At 43.7% G+C, this 25,876-nt stretch overlaps 1 protein-coding gene across 2 annotated transcripts in view; it reads right to left on the reverse strand.

Annotated features, from left to right (window-relative positions):
* ptprua (protein tyrosine phosphatase receptor type Ua) overlaps positions 1-25,876 on the reverse strand; it is a 163,104-nt gene that overhangs the window by 77,701 nt on the left and 59,527 nt on the right. For both annotated transcript variants that reach the window (XM_079288297.1, XM_079288296.1), the window contains exon 3: positions 524-795. In XM_079288297.1, the coding sequence (XP_079144423.1) occupies positions 524-795 (272 nt within the window). The remainder of the gene's footprint in view (positions 1-523; positions 796-25,876) is intronic.

Here is a 25,876-nt window from a genome sequence, read left to right on the forward strand (position 1 = left end):
CATGAAGAGCAAACTGATCTGTGCTGTGCTCCATTAACTACAAGTGACAGTGCTCCGGTGTTTATGTCAAATTCACATATATTGGACAGAAGAAGAACAGCGCTGCAAGTTTAAAATGGCTTGGAGCTACAAATGTTCTTTCTCTTCTATGTAACAAAAATGAATCTGAAATAATGGGAGCATTTGACAGCGTTTGTTCTTTTTTAGAGATACAGTTAAAACAGTGTTGGACTCTGGACAAACTGTGGTGGGCATGTGTGGGTGTTTACGCTGTTGTTTGATTTTGTAAATCTGTAATTACCCTCCAGCACAGAGCACCATTTAGACAACAGTGTGTTCTCACTTCAGCACATCATTTTGTGTGCGTGTAGGTCCTCCTCAGTCGTAAAAAGCTGAGAAAATAGGTTTTCAGATCCCGCATATCTCCACCAATATGATGATTATATATATGAAAACATAACTACTCCAACCTTGGTGTTGGTGGGCGTAATCACTGCAGGTCCTATATTTGTTTAACTCTCACCTGGTATTCACTGGGCCAGAAAGTGCTGACGGCGAGCTCCACCTGGTGCCACTGGCGGCCCTGGGAGCCCGAGATGTTCCACACAGCGCTGCCCTTGGGGCCCCCGTTAACCCGGACGTAGACCTGCAGGTCCCCGGGGCTGTGGCCGTCGCGGCTGTACAGGAAGTAGCTGAACTGGATGCAGTGGGTGTCGTTCTCGCTGAGGGGGAGCAGGAGCAGCTGAGCTCGCTGGCCCCCGAAATGCTGCGAGGAGTTGACCATCATGAAGGACCCTGGAGGGGACGACGGAAGACAAGGACACGTCAGACGACTGTATGCGGAAATATCAAATACTGCTCATTTTACATTTCAGTTATTATTGGCAGCTTACTGAGAGGAACTTGAACAGGTAAAAAGAGCTGTGTGAAAGTTCCGTGTGAATAAAACACAAGGACCTTGCCAGGGTACTTCCATACCTCTATACACTTCATAAATAGCAGCAACTTCAGCATCTTCACCTGCCAGATAAGCGCTGATTGACCTGAAGTATAAGAAAATAACAAGATACAACTCTTTGGGCTTCACCTGTAACACAACCCAGGATAGATATGTCATGTTAGTTTTCACCCGCTGAAGAACATCTGCCTCTTTTTTTGAAACCCCTAAAAGGAGTCTGAGAGCCAAGGTTGACAGGCTCAAGGTTGTTTCCCAGAACATCTGTGTGATCCTCTCTGGCTATTTGTCCGCATTTGGTCAGTCTCTGCTTCTTCCTGCTTTCACGAGGCTTTTATCAGTTTTGCCGCGCTGCCTCAGATCTGGCGTGTTGAAAGCCGCAGCGCTGAGTGTCAGATTGGCCTTTCATTTTGGACTGAGGTTCACAGAGTCACTGCTGGCTCTCTCATCGCGGCAGCACAGCAGAGATCCCGTGGCCGCGAGAGGAGCACCACAATGGACGGGAGGGGGAATGGAGGGGGGGGGGGAGCTTTGCCTTTGACTGTGGCCTTCAGGGGAAGCTCAATTTAAAGTGAAAAACAAAAACTGGAAAAAAATGACTTTGTAAGCTCATTTGTAGTCTAGGCCACAAGTCGATGCCTTTTCACCTCTAAAAATAACACATCGTGTCTCGAAATAAAATGTAAATTGGAATACATCCTGAAAACCATCAGGAAAAAAAGTTGCACCTTTAAAACTATTCGTCACATATCATAAAATGTGATGTCCAATGTCTTTTTTTCATCATAAACCAGGTCTAGACGTTGTACAAAGAGCGTAAAAGCATCAAAACACTTGACACGTTCTAAAAGAAATCCAAAACACAAGTACCTGAAAATGAGCATAACATGTCTCCATTCAAGATTTCAAAATGATCTCACCCCTTATGTCAAATGTAGGTTTTATTTCCTCATTAAAATCAATGTTTTTGTGACTCTGGATTACGAGCCAGACATGGACTGTGCAAAACAACAGACACGGGGATCAGGTCATCCAGCGTTCACGTATATTTAGATGGTCGCTATCTCAAACCAAGTGGTCCTGCCATGACTCGGCCCAAAGAGAGGTCAGACCAATCGTACTTCTTACAGCCTGTCTGACGCGCAAAGGTTTGAGAGCAGGAGAATCGGACGCATCAGGCAATGTCACACTCGGCAAGAAAAGGCAAAAAGAAAAGAAAAGTCGGACATGCTCGTCATTCTAATCGAGCCTTGTGAGAAGGCCAGATCCTCCAACTGGAACTTGGTGCTGGAGGGGAAAAAAACTTCTGAGGACTCTGTAGCACTGAACACGCTCTTAGTTATTTGTTTGGGAGAGATGCAGTCACAATTTCTTTCGCCAGATCTAACTCTTATTCCTGGGTAGGCTGAATACACTGCATACAGTATAAATCCACATTTGGAGAAAAACATCAAGCCAAATGAATGTAATGCAAAGTCTACACACGATCAAATATAAAAATACATATGTACACTAAACTCAAGAAAAGATCCTTCCTTTCTTCCAGAGAATGTTTTAACATCACAGCGTCTGTGAATTGTTTTCACTGCTCAACTATTACCTGGTTTTAATGTGGTTTTAATAAGCGCATACAAAATGCCACTGTTTTCTCATTAGACAATGTTCAAAATCAAAGGAGGAAGTACTTCTGTATGCCCTTCTATGTGGTGGCTTGGGAAATAAGTCAGGAAAACAGAGACTCATCACAGACATTTTACAATTTGCATTTTTCCTTTTATTATTGCGTTTGCCTTTTATTGTTGTTTGAGTCAGAGAAACACGACTCAAACAGACACTGTCGCAACAACACAAATGCCAGAAAGGGGAATAAAAAGCTGATAAATGTTTTACGATCAGCTGAGGTGGCAAAAATGTATGAATATATAAATAGAAGACGAAAAGAGATGCGACAAAAGCTGACGGAATCCGACACACCCCAAACTTGTTCCAGGTCTAGCCCGTCTCTTTTTCCATAACTGCTATTCAAAAAAAAACACATGATACAAGTGGATTAGAAGAAATAAGATTCATTTATAAAAAAGACACAAATGCTGCAAAAAGAGATATCTCTACTGGTGCATGATGTATTGTGTAATCTTGTCACGACCTCTCATCTTCAGATAAGGATGGACACACAATGATTCAGTTATTTTACCAAAATTTCAGAAATTGCCTTGCGCAACATTTTAAATGAATAAAAAGTCATAAAAGTTTGAAATACAGCTCCAGAAACATTGAAGGTTGAGTGGATAGAATGTTAATTACCGGTATTCATGTGATCCCTTTTTAATTTGGGTATTCATAAGAAAGCGGTTCCCTGAAACAAAGTTCAAATCCGCAGCCTTGAGCGATTTCTGTTTTTCTCATCACCCATTCAAATCATCCATTCAGAACTTCTGCACTCAAAACATCTTTCTTTCTTTGTAACTTCATGAATAAATGTTCAACAGGGTTGAAGAGAAACACAAGGAGACAAAAGGACGGGCAGTAAGCTGTCTGTGTTCATTACCTTGGACTGGTTAAAGTGGCCTTGGGGATCACGTGGTTCTCCTCCCTGACTTCTAATCTTCCAATCATCATCAACATCACATCGACTCTTTGATGCCAGCAGGAGAGAGTCCTAATTGCGCTCATAACCTTCACATTCGGTGCTGTCGGCGCGAGGTGGCCGTGGGATCGTGGGTAGTGTAGTTTTGCCTTCGTACTCTGAGCAAGAGCGCAATCAGAGCCCTGCCTCCTGCCATTAATCACACTGGCACCGGTATTAAGCCATAATGGCAACCGAGGGAATGCTTAAACCAGAGAGATGGCTGTAATACTCACATGCAGGACACATATCAGCGCGCACACACTCTCCTCACACACACACTCTCTTCACACACAGTTTACAGGCCCAAAAGCAGACTCCGATCCAAGCCCTGTTGACCTTCCCGAGAGAAAGAACTGGCTTCCTCTTTTTAACCTCCCCCGTCATTCCTCTTCCTCAATTCATTTCCTCTGCCTCCTTTTTCACTTCCACTTCTTTCATCTCCTGATCCTTCACCAGCTCCTTTTCGTCCAAATTCTCTGAAACGCAAACATACCTAAGCAAGCATAAATAGCATGTTGTTTCACTCCCACACAAAAGGTTCGCCGTCTGTTTTTCTGCTGTCAAGTAAAGAAACAGTCCAGTAAATAATTCCCGCTGTTATTTTAGAGTTGTGTTTCTTGTGACTGCAGCTTGTTATTGAGGCAAAGCCTTATCAAGTGTTTTTTTTAAAGCCTCAACAGTGATAAAGTTGCATCATTTAGTTTTCAAAAGTCACCTGGAGTCTGGTTTACTGTTTGGCCTGGAGTGTGCCTTGTTTGCTTGGTCAGAGTGACAGGAGGAAGAAGAAAAGCAACAAAAAAACAAAACATAATTCAGGTCAGGTCCATGGACAACCTGCACATAAAGAGCCTTAAAATGCATGTCAGACAAAGCCACCCTGACCACTCTCTGCTCCCTCCCTCGGCTCCATCTTCCCTGCACCAAACGCACGGATGAGACGTTAAACCGACAGAGATATCCTGTGATAACAGGCCGCTGCTGGCCTTTGAGATCCCGCTGTATTCTTGGACATCGCTGATATTTTCCTCTCCCTCACCTTCTCGTGAGGCGAAGCCGGGCAGGCTCTGGCTTAGTCCCCCCCCCCCCCCCGCCCACCTCCCACCTCCCACAGAACCATCACCGCTGCTGCTTTGATGTGCAAGCTCTCGGGGGGGCTCTGTGGCTAAATTGCTTTTTCTTCAGCTACGAGAGCTGGACCCCCTCATTGTTGTAGGGCAAGTCTCCAACTGTTCTTATGACAGGACTGCACTCGGGAAAAATGAGGGCGAGACAGTGAAGACGCATCCTGTAGCCTCAGCTACAGCAGTGCTGGTATTCTCATTATATTCAAATATCTTTAAGCAACTGTGGTAAACCAAACATCGACATTGCCTCGACAGTATCTCTGTTATTGTAAGCTCTCGTCTGCGTTTTGTTTCAGCTGAAGCCACCTGGTGGTTGGAAGACAGAAGAACAAGCCAGTAAACTGCTTTGTGTAAGAAGATGTACAGCTGCTATGAAACGGCGTCTTTAGCTTCTCAACTTGATGTAAGCTGATGTGAGATGAGTCAAAGCCTGCTCACAATTGATCACTGTCGATCACCACAGCAATGCATTGGCAGCAAGATGAATCTGTGACTTGCTGTGACGCCACACTGACACCAGCAACGATAGCCGCGTGAGACTGCAGGTGGAAGATCCAGGTACAGCAATACCTCTTTGCATGATGGGAAACTCTCGCGCCACGGATCTAAGAGCTCAGACGTCTGTGCCACTAACAATATTCTGCACAAACTCTTCATGTTCTGAGTTTATTAGTCTCATTTCTAAGCTCTCTGTAAACAGTGAGAGTGAATAAGGAATTGAATCTTTTAATCTGCAGATTATTTTCTCGATTAATCATTCGGAAACGTCAGTAAACAGTAAAAATGCCCATCGCAATATTCCAGAGCACAAGGTGATGTCACCAACTGTCTCGAGTCCAAAACACAAAAACATATTATATTTACTACATTAAATCCAATACGACAGTTTCCTGAGATCCTAGCTTCATGAAGGTTATGATTATTTGGTGCAACCTTTTCATATCAATGGTCAAATAAAAGGAAACACCTCTCCGTACAATGCAACAGAGTCATGGCTCATGTGTTAGCAACTAGTTGCCCATCAGAGCAATATGAATTGAATGAATATAATATTCACGCTGAGAAATCTGCCCTCTTTAGCTGCTCAGTGTTTCGCTACGTTCTCCAGCTAACTCCTCACCGGTGTCCGTCAAAATATTGATACGTGCAGCTTTAAACATGTACTCTTACTTGGGGCTTTACTTGAGAAAAGTCCGAATTTGACATTCCCTCTTTGTGTGTATTACATTGAAGTGTAAGAGAAGAGATGAGAAATCAGCTGCTGAAGGTTAGCACACTCGTGGCAATTGGTCAAAACAGGCCCAGCGTCTCTTCTCATTTCAGCTCGATGGAGTCAGTGAACATGATTGATGCCATAATTAGAAACTTGATAAAAATTCATGAAGATATTACTGGCTCTGATAACCTTACTCAACATACTTCATGACACACACACAGAGACATGTACAGTACACGCAGGAACAGGTTGGTGTAAAAAAAATAAAAAATAATAAATACACCCAATGCAGAGAAATTCTCCATGAATCCATAAAAGCTGATAACGCCCCATCTATTTCTCCCATGACCCTGCCAAGGGCGAGGGAACATGCATTAAGAGATTAGGGGACGGCCTTCAGCGCCCTGAATTCATATCAGAATGCGGAGCGGGAACCTGAGTCATAGGTCTGCCCGCTTTTATCACACTTACACGAAGAAAAAACGCACAGCAGCCGAAAGTGAAAAGGAAGGGGCGGGGAAGTGCAGCCAGGAGAGAGGGAGAGATACTGAGCGCTTTTATCTTTATGTTTTGTCGACGTCGTTTTTTTTCCGTTAGCTTTCCTCCGCTGCCATCAATAACGCTGTGTATAACTCAGGCGGCCCTATTCTGCACAATGACAACACCATCTTTCCTGGGAAAAGGCCAAGCAAAACCTGCTGCATTTTAATCAAGTTTGTATCGAACATTTTCTCACTCCCAACCACCCCGCCTCCACCCCGCACTCTAACAGTCCGCTTTCCCGCCGATGTCGTGAGATTTCCGTGATGGGTGAGAGTGAGCTGGACTATTTTCCTCGACCACCCTCCTCCAGGGCATTTGCAGAAGGTCATCCAAGATTTTCAATTCGGCCTGTGAATTTGCTCTTTCAGATCTTCATTTGCTTTTTGTCTGTTATTACTTTTTTTTCTTTTTCCAACATTGCAACCCGGAGCCACGGTGAGCTCAGATGATGTTGCATGTACAAGTGAAGTGAAGTACAGCGAGCGTAGATGATTGGGAGGGCACAGATTGGTCTCGCTGTTTGCTCCTCTCTGTATTTCTGGCTGCAGCGTGTGATCTCTTCAGCTGGCAGGAGCACACTGGGGCTGGGGCTCGTTTACTGGAGCCAAAAGGCAATGCAGATTTTGCCATTTACAAAGTGACACAGTGCTTACACCGTGCAAATGGGAAATCTGCAAACCAACAGCAGCTGGCCATGAATGCGACACTGACAGAGCCTAAACGTCGCGCAAACAACACAAGTCTGACTGCAGCTGACAACACCAGCTAATGAATTCCCCTGGTCAGACACAAGAGCCCGGCACACAACCTGGACACAACAGCAGGATCACAGCCGAGTTTTTCAAATGGCGATGCCAAGATGCAGCGTTTAGCACCACATACTGAGAAAAACGTGCCAACATTGTCCGTGCAAATGGCTGTGAACGTAGCAGTGCAGCGTGTGCACAGTTTATTTGTTGGTGAATAAATGCAACAACGTCTCAAGACCTAAGACAAGCACCAGTGTCTTGCTTGCCACCTGCGAATTGAAGTGAAGGCGGTTAGCCCTGAAGTTAGCAAAAACCCAGGTTCACTTAAGGTGGACCGACCTTTAAGGTGGACCGACCTTTACAGTGGACCAGCTATTGTCATTTGGGTGACAAGCCGCTAATTGACCTCAGACCTTCAACAACAGGTCTGTTTTTATTTAAAATCATTTGTTTTTCATTTAAATGACTGGAAGAGCTCAGTCATACAATTGTATAAAATAAAAGTGTGAATATTCTGGAAAACAAGACTCGAATGTTTGGGTGGATTAATGGTCTGACCGCGTGTTCTTATTGCCATATTGAACTTATTTTTAAGATATTTGCATTCCAATAGGTGAGCAATTATTTTTACAATCATGAAAACAGTTACAAATGAATACCCAAGGCTACAAAGCTAAAACCGGGATTGTAATAAAGTCTTGTTGGCCTTCGAGAAGCATCGACTAGAGTCTGAGGATCGATAACAGCCTTGGGTTACATTTGCTGCCCAAATTAATACGTCTGGCCGTTAAAAACACGGATAATCTGTTTCACCAGTTTCTCCTATCAGTCATTTGGAGCTGACCCACGGTGTGATGTCACGCTGGGGAAAAAACACCACCATCATCAGTATGTGCTCGGCTTACCCCTGGGATTGCTTCTATTTGTGCAGCCATTGTTAAAGTCAAAAGAGGGGACCGGGGGTAGCACTTAGCTGATGGCTCATGAAGACAACAGCCGGAAATAGGTGTGGCGCTCTGGAATCCCAAAAAAAACAAAGCTGTACAGTCTTTGGTGGAGAGAATGTTTCATAGGCACATTTATGCAATTTTTTAAAATAAATTAAGAAAAAGTCAAGAACACTTTGACATGCGTTTAGCTCATTTTGTACTTGCCAGGGTCGATTATTGTTCGTAAAACACAATCATTGATTTGTTTCGGCAGTCGAAAAAAAAAAAAAAAAAATAGCAATTTGATTGTTCGCCCGTGGCAGATGAAAAAAGTTTTGCTCTGGCCAACTTTTCTCACTGACTCACTGACCGCCCTCACTTTAGCAAAGTCTCCCTTGAAGCAACGCTTGCTGAGTAATAAAAGATGAACTTCTCGCTGTTGCCCGCAGCATGGACTCAGGCTTTCCCAAAAATAAATCTAATCCTGACCCTAACCTCAACCCTGAACACAGTCAGTCAGTCAGCGTCCAGGCCAGCTGACAAGGCAGGAGTGGATGGAAGCGGACGCAGGATGCGGGGGGGGATCAATAATGCATTAGCGGCCGCCCAACGACAACGTGCGGGCTGACTATCTCCCCTCATACCACGACCAGCTCCCCGCCCCACTGCTGCATCTTGATATATACCACCCGCCCTCAGCCTCTTCATCTAACTCCTGTGATCGACTGTTCGTTTCATCTCACCATCCCGGAGGCCTTTGCTCTGCTCTTCCATGCCCGGTGTTCCTCGCTCTGTCTGCCCTATTTCTTCGAGGTTTCTCTGGTCATTTAGTAAACAGAGCATGTCATTTCCCAGACCCTGCTGCTTTCTTCTGCTCTGTAGAGTTATGAGCTGTAGAGGATCAGAGCTTGTGCAGGGACTTCCTGGACAAACAGGTTACAGTAGGACGGAGCTCTCCGCCTAAGGAGCCTCATTTCCTTGAAGGGAGTGATGTATGGGGACCTTTAGAATTATGAGTACACAGAGAAGCATACGTGATGCTTAAAAAGACAGAACAGATGCAATCACATTTAAAATAATAATGTGTTTAAGTACTAATACATGTTACTGTCCACCATTATAGGAGTTTGTATAATGGGCTTTTTGATTTTACTGTTTGAAAAATATAAATATGCAAAACATTTTCCCCTCCAGACACATTTATTTCAGTTAAGTTATTTTCTTTGTTTTCAGTCCATGCAAATGAAAGCATGATTTTCAAGACATTTCATTAACATTTGAATGTATAGATTGTCGAGTGTTTTGCGTAGCCTTAACCAACAATGACGGATACAGCAAACACACAGTCTCACTGACGAACAAACTGATCATGAATGAAAGAACAAAAAAAATAGTGCTAAATGCGAAAAAACTAAATTATCTGTAGCTGTGACTCCTGTTTATTTGTTATTTTCCTGACGACTCCTAATGGACGTGTGCTCGAGCTGCAGAGAGAAACAGCTTGAGTGGCCGTAATGTAGCAGCGTTGAAATGTCTCAGACATCAAGTCTTACAAAGAGGTGAGGGAAAGAGGAGACTTAACAACATCCTGTAAGTGCAAGGCACAACGCAACATGAGAACAGGTGCTCAGGTGACCTGAGGTAAGAGGAGGAAGAGGCTAATCAACAAAACCGGGTCCTGCGGTCGAGATGCTCCCGAGTCCTCGACTGCCGTGCTGCTTGACAAAGACAAACAAAGTCCTCCATTCCACGAAAAACCCATCTCCGATCAAGATAAGCCTGTTTCTTGGATGTATTTGCCCTTCAATGACAGGGATCGTGGGAAGTTTGAGGCCAATAGCCTAAAATCAGATTTTCATCCGTTGCCGCAGTGCAGAGCTGCAGCATCTGTGTGGTGGAGGAGGGAGGACGCGAGGGGGGGGGGGGGGGGCAGTATTGGATCTGCCAGGCTGGATCAAGGCCCAATGCAGGTCCCAGTCCCACCCACCTCCACATACAGAGTGGCTGCGATAAGGCCCTATCTGTGACAGTCCTACTTTGTGCCAGTGGCGGATATGGAAACGTAAAGTGCATCTGGAGGAGAGAGGCGACCATCTGGTCCAGATCACCTTCAAGCTGCAAAGACCAGCACTTCTTTCCCTCCACCTGTCCCTTCCTTGACCCAGCCAACGAAGCCTGACCCCAGGAACATATTGTCAGCCAGCGTTAGCGTGGGCTGGGAAATGCTGAAATGCATGGATGTGGAATCTGTAAGTACAGCAGCAATGCGAGTATGACAGTATCACTTCGGGTTTGATACATGGTCATATAAATAAAAGACATAGCATGTGGACAATCCAATAAACTCAAGCTCAATTGGAATATTATATGTTATATATATGTACACACATTATTTTTATATATTTGATTTTCATATTTAAAATGTTTAATAGTTTGGGGCTTCATAAAAACCAACTTTTGTTTGAATTAAAACCCAGTAAAATAAAAAGAGTCGAATTAGTTCTACAATGAGCACACAATTACAGAGATAGTACATCTTTACTGACTGACAGTATGCCAAAATGAATCCTGTTATCCCTGTAAGCCATCTTCGGAGCCTCTTCATTTCAAAGACAAGAATCATTTTTGAATTTCAAAAAAATAGCCCTCAGTCTGTGAGCAGACACGTTCGGGGGCTTCAGTCTGGCAGTAGGGGGCACACTAATACTGGCCTGCAACATTCACTGAGGCCCTTCAAAATAACAATGAACCTGTATGCGTTCCCAATCACAAGCAGCAACGCATGGCACCCTATTGGATTGAAGAAGCAGGGTGGTTTCAAATTGAAATGTGCCGTTGGAAGGCTGACCGTTAACTGACAGGGCCCTTTCAAATCCCTTTTGGGACTTGCAGCCAACGGACCAACGGCTTAACGTGCCACACACAACGCCGTGGCTGTGAGTTATTCAAAACCCCCCCTCCGCTTCAACCCAATTGGCCCGCGAGGAGACACAAAACCAGCCAATAGCCAGGCTGCGTGATTCAAACGGGCCAAACAAAAAGCAGCCATTACTTTGCGTTCATTTAACTTCCACAGTGTTGCTCGTTCAAAAGGCATTGCTCTGCCTGACACAATTGAAAGGCGTTTGTAATCCCTGGCATCTTAATTCATATCCTGTGTGGCTGCAGTTTTAATGGTACAGCTTCCAGCAAATAAAGCCTTGGAAATTGAAATCAATAGTAATAAATCAGCATGATAAGCATCTCGGCTGAAGTCGGGAGGGGAAAAAGCACGCTGTTGTCGAATCAATCATCTGACATTTATGAGCGGAACTCTTAATCCTGGGATTCGCTAATAGTGCGAGCGGAGTCGTGCGACTGACTACAAATCACGGCAGGAGAGCAGACAAATGTCCATAAAGGGGCTGAGGAAGCTGACCCCGCACCCGCCTCAGGTCCGTAATTACAAGCAAACGCAGAGATGAAAAAACCCACACAAAGCCGCGGCAACTACATTCATTAGTTCTTTCCCTGCCAAAGAGGAGCATGTTCGCAGCAAGGTCACGCGCTCGATTGTGAAATGTGCTTGGGAGCGGATGACAAAAATAATCAGTTTGGACAATAATGCATGATCGGGCACAGGCGAAGCAGCAATAGGCCTCCCAAGATGGCCAGTTTTATTACAGAGAGCAGGGAGGCCAGATTTAGGGCGACGGGTAGAAGAGCAAATAAAAACGGAGAGACGTACAGTTGGGATAATTCCTCATCTCTCCTCCTTTACTGGCTCTCTGTGCAGAGCACTACAGATGAACGTAACGCCAACAGCCCCCTAGCGTGGTCCCAAAACATGGCAGGAGAACAACTGCGCCGGCCGCGGCAGTGGCTGTTGTGACAAGGCAGCAAGTGGGTGGAATTGAGAGGGGAAGGAGGGGGAATACACGTCTTTGTGTGTGTGTGTGTGTGTGTGTGTGCGTGTGTGTGTGTGTGTGTGTGTGTGTGTGTGTGTGTGTGTGTGTGTGTGTGTGTAGAGGGGTTCAAAGAGGGAGTCCGGCTTTGTCCGCCGGCTGTTGCCCTTCTATGAGGGGTAGCAGGGAGACAAAGGGTCGCAACAGACTGGGAACGAGGTAACCAGCGACACACTAAATCCTCTACACACGGTTGATGACCCCCCCCCCCCTCCTCCCAACACACACACACACACTTTTTACACAATCTCATGACAGCGCCCAAGCGGAGCACAAGGAGAAGGAGGGGAGCAGACTGGAACTGGGTCAAAAATCCAATTAATCCATGACAGGAGAGAGGGCTTGGAAGACACTCAGAGAGACGGTGCAGGAAAACCTCAAGAGATGGGAAACAATACAGCACTGCCCCTTGACCTGTGTTTGTGTGAGAGAGAGAGAGAGCGAGAGAGAGAGAGAGAGTGTGCGGTTATGTGGCGATTGCATTCCTGTTGGATATACGCCAGGCAGGCCGTGTGTTATTTCTGAACCAAGTGCCAGCACTGTAACTGATGTACTTGGACTTCTGGCATTTTCTTTTTTCCATTATAGCCCTTTGAAGTTCTTTGAAATAATTATCAAAATTCTCAAATTGTACATGAAAAGCAGGCCTGACTTATTGTTTTATTGCACTGACTGATTGAGGAGGAGGAGGAAACTATTTCCACACTTTCTAATGATCTTCTCTAATCCTTCCACAGCTTTACACAAATCCCACCTCCTCTGCGTAAGCGTGTGTGTGTGTGTGTGTGTGTGTGGGGGGGGGGGGGGGGGGGGGTTGGGGTCCTTCCAACTGAGTAAGAAGTGGGGAAAGTGCATGCTTGGGTGCCCCCGTAGATCGGGAGATGTTAATGTGGGGCGAATGGACTGCGGCAGTGGGGTGACAGCTGGGATGTCAGCGGGGCTGCGGAGCAGTCACTACGGGTGATGGGTGTCAGGCGGGAAGATAAATAATGTAATGTCGACGGGATGTAATAGCATCCGTATGATTGGAGCCGGTGACACTCCTAGGGAACACTCCATTCCAATGGAAGACAAATTCACAGCCATCAGCCGCCGCTCCCAGAGATAGCAGCGCAGCAGAGATGGCGATGAAGGAGGAGGAAGAAGAAAAGGAAAACACCAGCATTTAGTAGTAACTGTTGCGTCAGTTTGCCCTTTAAATGCTCACTAAATCAGACGAGAACAGAAATGTCGTACTGTATGCCGTTCTCCCCAATCAGTGTTGTCAGAGCAGGTGTTGCCCATCAGCTGGCACAGTCTAAATATCTGCAGCTTTTCATTCAGTATGGATTTTCCCTTCAAACCTTTGACCGGTCCAGTTAAAAACATGATGACTTAAGCGACCTGTCGGCGGCATGATTTTGTCAGCTGTCACAAAGAATCTTGTCTCGCGTCACTCCCCAGATCAGTCAATCTATCAGGTTGGCTGTTCTTACTGAGTGAGGCATGGGACACTTTGGTTACAACTAAAGCAGGAAGTGGAGCGTTTGATAATTGGAAATTCTGTCTGAGACTCTTATAAGTCCAATTCTTTCTGATCACGCTTCAGTAAATGGTCGAGTTGTCATTGCTCAGGTCAGACTGCGAACGAGAAACTGACCAAGAAGAGAACCGGCTCAAAGATGCAATCCCAGCTCGATTATCCTAAGTCGGGATTGAGAAGTTACCTGCTCGATGTTTTGTGTGGATTGTTTGGAAGGTTCAACATATTCTAAAACAAGTTTCCTACAACATTCATTCGTCTTGAGTCTGTGTTGTTTCTGGAGAAAGAATGGAAAGCTGAGACTGAATGTTCGTATTTATTTATTCATGACTTTGAATTGTCTACTGCTCGTGTTGTGTGACGGTATTGAAATGTTTTCGGTCAACGGTGAACTGAACATCTGTTACCGACGACTGAACGTGGGCTCTCACGCGCTCCCGTTGTTTTTAGAGCGGCACTGCTGGTGCAATGAACGGCGCGGAGACATCAGCCGCTGACTGTTACATCATCGCCAAGGTTTCAAAAGTCAACTTGATGAGCGAATTTGTGCACGCTGAGCAGAAATGTCCTCACGAGGATGCTTGTGTGCTCGCAGATACCGTTCTGTGCGCTCCTATCATGTGCCTGGTTTTATGTGTGAGGGTTTTAACAATAATGAATTAAACATCACAGCATCCGACCAGTTAAACAAAATATAATAATAAACTGAGGAAATTAAACTGAAGTAGTTCATTTTAATGTGTGAACTGAACTTTGAGCTCTTGTGAAGTGTGAATGGTCTATTGAGCTAAACGTGAAACAAACTGTAATTAAAGAACATTTGTTCCTGACAAATTAGCAGATGTGGTAAATAAAAGGATCTACTAATACTAGACTGAGCTTAATTTTTAGATTTGGAGCACTGAAGCGGGGTCACATAAGTGATTTTGGTGACAATGATCACTTCATCATCACTTGTCTGACAAAAACCCCCCAAGTGTAGCCTTGTAAGGAGATGTAGAAGAGAAAAAGCCCAGACTGGAAAGACTTAGAAGGGCAGATTGGACAGAAGAGAAAGCAGGAGGTGAGTAAAAAACTAAAAAAATAATAAAGTATCTTATTCATTATTTTTCAAATAATAATTTTTAAAAAAGAGTAAAAAAACGAAGAGCGGCTGGACAAGAGATGGGCGGAGTGGGAAAAAATAAAGAAAGAATGAGCAAATGTGTGAACGGGGGGGTCTGATGATTAATCTAAAGACAGAGAGAGAATGAAAGAGAAAGAACAATGAAAGAGAAAGAACAACGCGTCGGAGGGTGAAGCCTCTGGTGGCACACATTTCTGGGGTCGCCTCTGCCTTAATCAAGGCTCTGAGGCACCCGTGGGTGCACATGGCTCCAGGAATGTGCACCTTTGGTCTGCAGAAGGGTGATCAATCAGGAGCCGGTGGCCACCGCGCAGATGCTCCGCTGTACCGTAACTAACACACACACACACACACACACTCACCGAAAGCGACAGTGATGAATTAGGCAACGCTCAGACAGTTTAGGAGTCTGCATAATACACTTGCATGATCTCATCTCACTTTGTCCCCCCCCCCTTCCTCCTCTCTGACTTGAGTTTTCGCTTCTTTTAACCTGTTTTAACCTCTGTTTAACAAGTTCCATCAGATGTACCTAAACTCTTACAGATGTTTCAGAGACGCTTGGGTTTAAATTTTAGCAGCTTTCTTACCTAAAACCTTTGAAAATGAAACTTCATTTTGGTAAATAAGGCATTTTCTCATTCTGCACTAATAGCAATCCTAAATCGAGTTAATAGAGCAAGTGGAAAGAAATTAGCATGCCGCTACTACTCAGGCTACCTCTCTTTGTCTCCTATCAAGTGGGAAAAGCTCTGCTGTTCCCTGAGGACCCAGGGCACCTTGAAAATAATGAGATCCTGTTGGTGCGAAGACACTCTCTCATAGCATCCCACTCGAGTTTTGTTGACACCCGACAAGGTCTAAAAACAAGCACAACACCCCTCAACAGCAGAACGAGTAGGAGGAGAAAAGGAAGATTTAATACAGAACAGAGCAACTGCGAGACACACGCACAGCTGCTACTGTATCCCAAAACCGTTGCATAAAGCTAAGCGGTATAAGATAACGCGTTACTTGACGGTAAGATGAATATTCCCAGCACGATGAATTGTAATAACGTTGGTGTTTCCTTAAGTTATGAGGTCACCAGGTTATTGAGAAAGGGCCCTAAGTCAAAATCCAGTGTTAAATACATTTTATATTCCAGTTGATATCAGGCTTACATGGTGCATGCTCCTGGGGTGGTGGGGGCTAAGTCGGGATCAGGCTAAATCCAGCCCTAAACATTGCCTCGATCAAACTGCTATTTGTCTGTAAGCTGGTTTGACTCCAGCTTCTGTGCAACACAACGTCTGTAGTATATGTACCACTGAAGTTATTTTATTTTGTTTCCATTGATTAACATGGTTGTATTCTTTAAAGCAGGATACGTCCAAGAGGGTAATTACAATCCAGACAATAAGTCTTCATCCGGCTGTATTTTAAAGTCTGCTTTATCTTTACCTCCTTCCTTTATTAAACCAACAAGGTTTGACGATTGCAGTGGTTTAATCCAATGAAGCAGCATGTTGTTTATGTTTTCCTCATGTCGAAACCTATCCATCCACTTGCTGCTTGCATGTATTATTTCTGTCTTTTTTTCTATATTTATGACAGTGTGCACTAAAGGAGGGCGGTATATGAGCTTGGTGCATTATAGACTCTATTAATCACACCCATGTTTCTGCACTCTGAACAATGACAAAGCTGGAAATCCGGAGATGAAAAACTGCTGCCACAGCTGAGCTGAGATGGAAATCAAAAGCCTGCAGCTTTCAATCTTCCAGAGACTAAAGATTTTGAGACCAAGGTGGATACATTTTAGATTCGTGGTTTTATTGTTGCTTTTTATTACTCCTGCCTATGCTTGTTGAATTACATACAGTATATGAACACACAGACACTCACGCAAAGATGTGTTTTTCAATTACAGAAAATGACTTGTGGGATTAACACAACAAAAGGAGAACAGGCTTGAGACCTCGCTATTCTACAAAGGTGGGGGTATTTTTGCCCTCAGTATTCATATGAATGATGCTGATGCGACAAAATACCTGACATCAACATCTATCATATACTAGAGCTGGGTTTCTTTAGATTTGTATCAATAGCAGTGCCGATGTGACAGCTGAATATAAAATGTTGTCCAGAGAAAATCATCCGTACAAGAACTGCAGAAATACCAGCCTTGAATTGGCCAAATGCAGACTTAAATCAGCAACCACCTGACCAAACCTAATGCCACGTTTTGGTGGCATTAGGCTGTTTTTGAGTACTGAGGTTGAAAGAAGAAGCTGTATCCAACATTTGTCTGATAATCGTGTCTACTCTTCCCTGTCTTTCACTGATGGTGTGAAAGACAGGGGTTGAATATCTTTCTCAAGCTTTTCAATCGTCACATTCTTGTACGATTCATTGTGTCAAAAATGACAAAGACACGCATTACACTCGGAGTTCTTGGAGAGTTCGAGGACGGCAGGCTTTTTGGCCCACTGTTCTAAGGAACACGTATGAACACTTTAGCCTTTTTGACGTTCTTGGACGACATGTCGGACAAACAACTTTATCTCAAGCCTAATCTTTAAGGGTTAGACCAATATAAGCTTCCAAAGCGCAATACTAGAAGTCTTTATCTTAAGTCACCACAATGTTCTCGTGCTACATACTCTCTGTCAACAGATGCTGCATTCACATGTAGAATATGTTGGCAACAGGGCAGGATTTTGGCATTGAATGTTGGCACTCTGGTTTCAGTTTGTAGACTGAGTATATTCACTAATCACGTTGCAGGCTGAATGCAGTTAAACAGTCTGTGTGTGGAGCAAAACAGGTGAAGCACAATAGCCGAAATGCAATCATGGAAGCCACCGGCTATTGTCTGAAGATGATTTAGCTTGTTTTGGTTTAAAATTAACTTTTATACTGACTACTGGTGAAACAATTGAACTCCAAATCCAATTTTGCATCTCAAGTTGCTAATCTGACTGTAAACAATGAGCAGCACAAGCAAAACAAACGTATCCTCTGCCTACCGGAGCCCCACAAATATAGTCCCTTGCCCCCAGAGGCTTATCTGTCATCAGACTCATAGAGATTGAGCGCTACTTACTATGCTTGGAATCAGACCATTTTCATTCCAAGGACAGTTTTTAAATAGTATCAAAATATCAATATCAAAGACGGAAAAAGTCTCTAAAAAATGCTTTGTATCCATAATACAGGAAGACGCCGATCTAACAATGCTGCACAAAGCACACAACCACCTGATGATCACCTTCTCCGACAAGTACCATGCAACAGACCATGTAAGTACCATGTAACAGACCATGTAAGTACCATGCAACAGACCATGTAAGTACCATGCAACAGACCATGTAAGTACCATGTAACAGACCATGTAAGTACCATGCAACAGACCATGTAAGTACCATGTAACAGACCATGTAAGTACCATGCAACAGACCATGTAAGTACCATGCAACAGACCATGTAAGTACCATGCAACAGACCATGTATGTACCATGCAACAGCAGAAAAAAGAAGACTCAAAAAAATTAATTAAATGTGCAGTGGAGAGACTTTTAATTACTTTAAAGCGCTCATTTTTTCCGTCTTTACAGTTTTAGTATGAACCTGCGGAAAGGGAAGGGAGATAGAGCAAGAGCTTGGGAGATAGCGAGAGGAGGTGGAGGCAGTGTATTGTTGAGACGTGGACTTCGTTCAATCTCTTTCAGGTCTTTTTATTCGGCCGGGCTTTGAAGTGCCTGGGTCCGCAGTCCCAGGGGGCGAGGGTGGTTACGGCCCGTGGAAAACAGGATTACTCAATCCTCTCTTGTCCAATTAATTATCCGCCTGTTTGGGGGATATAAACTCTCCTCATCTCCCCGTGCCATCGCTCTAGCAGACTTTACTCTTGCTGATGGTTGGTTGGGGGGGGGTTTCAAATCGAACTCTGAAGAAAAGTGAAAACTCCGCGACCAACTCCAATTTGTTCTCATCAGGAAAGATTGTTCCGCATCCAATTAAAACTGTACGGAATAAACTGCTGAGCTCAGATTCATGGACACCAAATAAAAAACGCTTTATTAGTTTTGTGGGGAGTTTTCAGGGTCTTGGCCACTTCTAGAGTATGGTGAAGTGGGGTGTCGGTCCACTGTTTCGCTGTTTGAGATGTATGGGGGTTTTGTTTTGCAGCAACATCTCTTTGAGGTGTTGGTTCTCCTCATGGAACACGCAAAGTGTGGGGAAGCAAAAGTCTATGCTTATCTTAGCCAAGGGCAATTCTCAAGTTCACAACCTTTTATTCGTTGTTTTTACTCTGGCATCAATTAAAAAAGTGCACTCCAGCTCTGGCCAAAACATTGTACTAGTGTGGGCGGCCCAATCAAAGTCTTGCATTCTTCTCCGTGGGAATTGCAGCCTAGAACAGCACATCCTGAAGTCTTTATTAGCCCTGCCAAGTGTAGATTCCCTCGCTTTCTCCCTCTCCCTTCCTCCGACGGCTACTCCTGGAGAGCATGTCAGTTCATCTCAGCATAAAGATGCGCCCGGGGAAAGCCGAGACAACCCGCATCCGCTGCTGAAGCGCAGCATAGGAAACCATGAGGTCCCCATGGGTGCACCTCCCAGCGTTGCTCCGAGTGGTGGGCTGCCTCTCAGTTGTTTGACTTCAACAGGCACTCTGGGAACTATGTGGTAATTCAAGGACGAGAAGGCAAACAAGTGCAAAGACAGACACTAGATGTAATTGTGAACTTGTCACAAGAAGGCATGGAAGAAAAGGCTCGTCAAGATTGGTACGATAAAAACATCTGATCCTGTGTTAGTCCAAGATTGGATATGTTTTTGATCTTGAAAAGATTTCAGTACGTAAAGATGCCATATGTTCTCTTATAAATATTTTAATTTTATTTATTATTGATTGATTTTATCCACCTCTAAACCCCTCATGGGAGGACAAATAGCTTTACTTGACTTGAATCCACCAAAGTAGATTCAAGTCAAGTAACAATTCCAGTTGATTCCATCAGTTAATCACCACCCATCTGCCACTCGATACGTTTTCCCCGTCTAGGGGCATTATGTTATACACTTAATTGGTATTTTCACTCTACAGTTAACCATTCAATTTGAAAATGATGTGTTGCTGGTTTTCAATTCACAAGGAAGCACCATCAAGGGCTATGTCAAAAGGATGCTGTCCTATGTGCAACATATGGGAGGGAAGTGTTGAGTTTCATTTGTGGCGATCCAAAAGCTAGAAAATGGAGATGACGGGAGATAATGAGTGATTGAGATGTGGAGATGAGATATCTCTGCTGGAGAAGAGGAACCAATTAGTCAGGATGTTGTTGTAAAGTCGGAATAAGTGCTGTGAAAATGTAGAAATGACAGCTGGTTGAAGGGAGTGTTAAGTGCTGATAGTAGCAACGGCAAAATAAAACGGAAGCAGGTGAGCAAACAGGAAAGCGGTTTATGCACGTGAAATTCCTCGACACTATTTGAGAATTTACATGAAGCTCACTACAGGAGAAGGTCACTAGTCGGGCGGAGCAAAGCTAACACTTTAGCGATACTTGAACAGGTTTAAAAGGAAGAAAAATTATGGCTTTCCATCCCCTGACGGGGCTTTCACATTTGGATGCGAGCGGCTGAAAAATATTTCCTTTTGACATCATCTTCACCGCCAGCCCTATTTCCCACGTTGCCTCAGCTTTTTCAAAACGCAGAGCAGAGTGGAGAGGATATTTAGCAGCAGCATTTCAAATTTGAATCCGACAAACATTCAATTTCACTGTGGTTGAGATGAGCAAGAAAGAGCTAGTGAGAATGAAAGAAAAAGAGAGATAGTGACAATCACTCATCAGTGGGCAGCAGGCAAGAAGAAGAAGCAGCAGCAGCAGCAGAAGAAGAAGAAGCCAATTACCCATGTGGCCAAGCCGACTGTCGGAAAAGTGGTGCGCCGGGGCTGCCTGTTCTGAGTCCGATAACCCTCCCGTGTCATCCCTCTGTGTCAGCCGGCATTTTATCTGCCACGACGGAGGGAAAAGACAGCCGCCGCAGAGGCAACAACAACAACAACCTGCAGCCAAAGAGAGCCGCCAGCCACAGACGGAGAATTAGGAGAGTCAGGCAACCGCAGGGGCAACTGATACGCAACACATGAAAGAAGTGGATTAGTGGGAAATACCAACGCACACAAAGGAATTCATCGCACAATGGAGGGACCAGGAACAACGGCACAGCCATTAGAATGTAGGGCTCGACCAATTTATTGCTTTGCTTATGTATCTACCAATACTGCCATTTTCTTTTTGTTTATGTCATCTATTTCTGACATGACATAGAGGCCTATACTGCTTGTACCACTGCTGACGATTCTTGGTTTAAAATATCAGCTAACGGCAGCCTGAATCAGAAATGATCTGCGTTTAACTTTAAAAACCACCGGCCCTACTGATTGTGAAATAACACAATATATCACGTCCTCTTCAGATGTATTTTTGGTCAAAGTGTACAAACTAATTACACTTTTCTCTCTACTTCAGACAAAAGGTAAGAGAGGCGAGAGAAGATAATGTCTTAGCTGAACAATATTACCAGCTCCATAGTAATTAAACTCCTGATGTGTTGAGTAGGTCCCTCAATGAATCATTCCCACATGTTGGCGGCTGTTGATGAAACACTGGACTACCCTCACTCAACTTTTGCTGCAGCACGATGAGACATCGTTCGGAGAAGCACTACGTTGGCCGATTTAAGCACATGCAAGAATGCACACAAGGAAGGAGATCTAGTGCACCTTGAAGCATTGCAGCATCTACTGCTTGAAGGATTGTCAAGATTGATCGATCAATGATGTGTGAATGCTGCTGCGGCTTCGTATGCTCTATTTCAAAATGTACGCTTCCTAAATGTGTGAATAATGCCCGTGTTTGGAATTGTATCTGAAATATAATGTAGCATGTTGAAGAAAACCATCATATAACTTGTGAACCCAACTGTTGTTACAATCTTAATTTCCATGATTGCAGTAAACACGAGTATTCTTCTTAATGTAAAAGTATCCAGAATCATTTGAGACGTAAAACCTCATATCACAAGCAACAGTTACATAACGTGTTATTCTGGTTCTCAGCATCGTTTTTGGGAAATGATTATCAGGGCCAGACAAAAAGTAATTCATCTCTCAAGTGTACCAAAACATTTCCGTACATGGAGCCGTGTTCTGTGTGTTCTGTGTGCCCAGAACAAAATAAGAACATGCCCTAATTAGGAGTCCAGATGTTGACTGATACTTGATTCAACAGACTGGTTTGATTGGTGGGACGTAGCTGAAGGGGGCGTGAATTTTGACGATAAGAGTGATCTGTGTAAAGCAGTACAGGGGAGTCGTTTCAATATACTGAACTGGTTGATGTTGGCTTGATCTGATTAAAACACTACCCGCTGGTTGCAAACTCCAGTTTGCCGTCTCGTCATTTTGCCACAACAAGCAATGGCTCGTAGCTTCCTTCTGTATCCATTGATTATCAAAACAGGATTCCTGTTTAAATTTCAAATATCTTAAGACCATTTAATATCAAACAGAATAACATTTACTTCCTGTTTCACAGCCACACCGGTGTGAGGATGATGGAGAACCAGCGGGGACGATATGGCCTTGTAAGTATTTATTACGTCATTTTTCAGTAAGCTAATTCCCCGCAGTATATAACCATAACTCGTAGTTTAATTAATGACTTAGAACTGCATAAGTGGCAGAAAATGGATAAATGGATTCACAATAAAAGACGATTCATTCACTTCAGTTCCCTTTAGTTTATGCTAAAATCGACACTTGCACATGATGGTATGGCACTAATGATACTGTCTACAGCGTGAGAAAAGCATTGAAAAAACATATTCAACTTCACCTTGGTGGACGTTTTAATACCCTTTAAAATGAGCTTTGAGGGACCACTGACTGCATTATCTTGCATTATTCTGCCGGAGAACTGTAGACAGTCTGGACGGAGGCTAATGCTTCTTCAGGTGTGTCTGCTATGCCTGAAAGCCATGAGATGGCCTTCTCAGACACTGTATTCACATCGGCAGCATGAACCAGGGCATTTTTTGGGAGCAGCCCAATAGGGAACCAAGACTAAAAGGACTGAAGAGCAAGGCAAAACAAAAGTTCATCGTACGGCTGAGCATTTCCATGGAGACGGTATGAATGGAAAAAGGGATATCGAGTGTTTGCGAAGAGGGTCGAAAGAAAAAACACACTCGCCGGGACCGGGAAAGTGGCAAAGCAGGGGCTCAGGGACTCGCAGTCAGCTATTAGAGACATGTCGAGGAAGCTCTCTGATATAACACACAAAATAGGGGAATGCTACCTCGTGATGTGAGAGGAATGACGTGTTGCTTCGGTGAAAATGAAGCCACGCCCCGTTATAGTCGACAGGCCAGAGGCGGCTGGTCGGTTAGCGGAGTCGAGTCAGCTGAGTCAGGTTTAAGGAAAGTTGTTAATGACCTAAGTCTGCTATCAACATTAACACCACACACACTGCCCCTCTCCAGGCACAGCTGCTTCACCATCATGTGCAATGTCACAAAAAGCTCACCAGCAGTACTGAAGCGTGGCTTTTACTGTGCATTAAATGCCATTTGTGAAAGTATTTGTTTTGTCTGTTCGGTTACAAACACAGTGCGATATGAACAGTGGGCAACAGGGCATGAGGCGCCACTGTTAAGCAAAAGAATATGTATGTGTATCATTTTCTGGCTCATGGCAAAACAGAAAATGACAGCAGATGTCGGCCAAAAATAGTACCGCTTAATGCCTCGTGGGGTTGCCTCGTCATCAAATTACTTTTAGCAGCTTGAGTCATGTTTAGATTCAAAGGATTTACAAAGTAGTTTGTTTCCGTCTTTGACTTTGTTCTTTCTGATCTGAGCACAAAAAGTAACTCTCTAAGTTTTGGTAGTTGTAAAATGTTTGTGTTGGGTCTTGGGACCGTGGGTTAGAAATCCTGTGGTCTCAGCAGGTGCTGTAGTTAAAAGACTTTCGGTGTCGACAAAAGTTCTTTGAAGGATTTTGACTTTGTTCTGAGTTCAGTCAAACTCAGGATTTCCTGTGTATACTCCTTTTGCTCGCTACAGAGCTCCGGAGGTTTTGATCTGGCTGGAAAATATCACTTATTGTGCATTATTTAAACGGTCATTAGTCTCACAAGCCTCATCCTTTCTGGGTACGGCTCTAGGCTTTCATTATCACATCAGTTATCAGCCCATTATATGCAAATGACTCACCCTAACTCTGGAGCCTATAATATATAATACATCAATTACACCGGTGAGACAGGAGGGGGGGGGGGGGGGGATATGGAAATATTTCCTAAAGATAGCCTGTCAGCACCTGCGGGAAGATGGTGAGGAAAGGAGACAAAAAAACAGGATAAGAGAAAGAGATATTAGAAACAAAGGACAGTAAAAGGCAGGAAGAAGAAGAAGAGCATGAAGACAAAGCGCCGGGATAATAAGAAGAAACGGGGTAGAGTGTTAGAGTGCACAGAAAAGTGCACTCAGTAGAGTGCAGATCTCTGCTAGGTGTGTTTGCAACGGCCACTGCTGTGATGTTTGATTGAATAAATACAAACCAGATTTGTCCAACCCAGAGACTGTACATCACACATTGGTTTGTGGACTGCCAGCTGATAACAAACCTTGTGGTTTTTTTACTGTTTGTGTAGTACATCTCAAATAATTGTATTAATTCAGGTATGCGTCAGTATATTCAGGGACATTTGTAGTAAGGATATGAAAATGCATGCAAGTAAGCAGCTTAACCCGAGTAAGACCTCAATCAGAATATGAGCTTTTGGCCACAACAGCGCTGTAAAGTTAGCATAAGTAGAGGAAGGCACTCTTACTTATAGTCCTCAGCCAAACCTGTTGACTTGTGCCACATAGAGATCCATTTGCACTTATATATTACACTTTACTCTACAGCAGTGTCACCATGAATACACCCGGAGTGATGCGGAATGGGAAAGCGTGTCTACAATCAAGCCTTTCTCCCAGATTCCTGCTCAAGTCACGCACATTTGCATCCATTTGAAAATGTTCTTACACTGTTCTACTGTTTAAAATGTCTGTTATATGTGGCTTTCTTGGATCTTTACTTTTTTAAACTAACAGGAACTGCACTACGCATTGTTATGTGTCTGTGGGTGTATAGCCTACACAGTGTGTGAACTGGTGTGCGAGGAGAGAGATGAAGTAGTCAGAGAAAGAAGTAAACAGCCTTATGATCAGTGTTGCGAAGTCGTTTTTTTTAGATATCTGTACTTTACTATTTATATTTCTGCTGACTTTTACTTCACTACATTTTACAAAGAAAACTGATACTTTTACTCTGATACATTTCCCCTGAAACCTTCGTTACTCGCTACAAAATCAAATCTATCTTTAATTGTGACGTGACTTCCGTACTTAAGCAACGCCACTTCCGTAGATATTTTAACGCAAACCACGATCTTTTCCTAAACCTAACTAAGTAGTTTCATCACTTAAACCTTAGTTGTTTCCTGTGAAGATGGAAGTTTTATTTTGAGAAGACAGTATGCATGTAACGAGCCAAAACAGACTCATGTTGCTGGACTATTGCAGGAAAAACGCACGAAAAATGAGGAGTAACTTTTCGTAAGATATCAACAAAACGGGGATGTATTTATATCATTGTATAAAGAGAGTGACATGAGAAGATCAATCTCATACATGTATGTAAGTTAAATCAGCTATAATCACTCTTTTAAAGTGATTCGTGACTCGTCTAAAACATTTAAAAAATGAATAACTTCAACATAATCATTCTATACACTGTAGCTTCTTTACATTCTAATATAATTGTCTTTTGAAGATGAACGGGACATTTTTCAGTTTCAAGTAATGACTGGGTTGTTACTTTCGGTGCTGCTTTAGTATTGATCATGTTTTGATATTTGAGTCATTTTGTGGATGATCAGATGGAGTTATGATGGTAGCAGTCGCCTAATTGCAGACTAATGCAAGCTGCCGTTAAACACCACAGAAGAAGAAGAAGAAGAAGAAGAAGAAGAAGAAGAAGAAGAAGAAGAAGAAGAAGAAGAAGAAGAAGAAGAAGAAGAAGAAGAAGAA

The sequence above is a fragment of the Melanostigma gelatinosum genome (assembly GCF_949748355.1).
Source record: "Melanostigma gelatinosum genome assembly, chromosome: 17".
NCBI lineage: Eukaryota > Metazoa > Chordata > Actinopteri > Perciformes > Zoarcidae > Melanostigma > Melanostigma gelatinosum.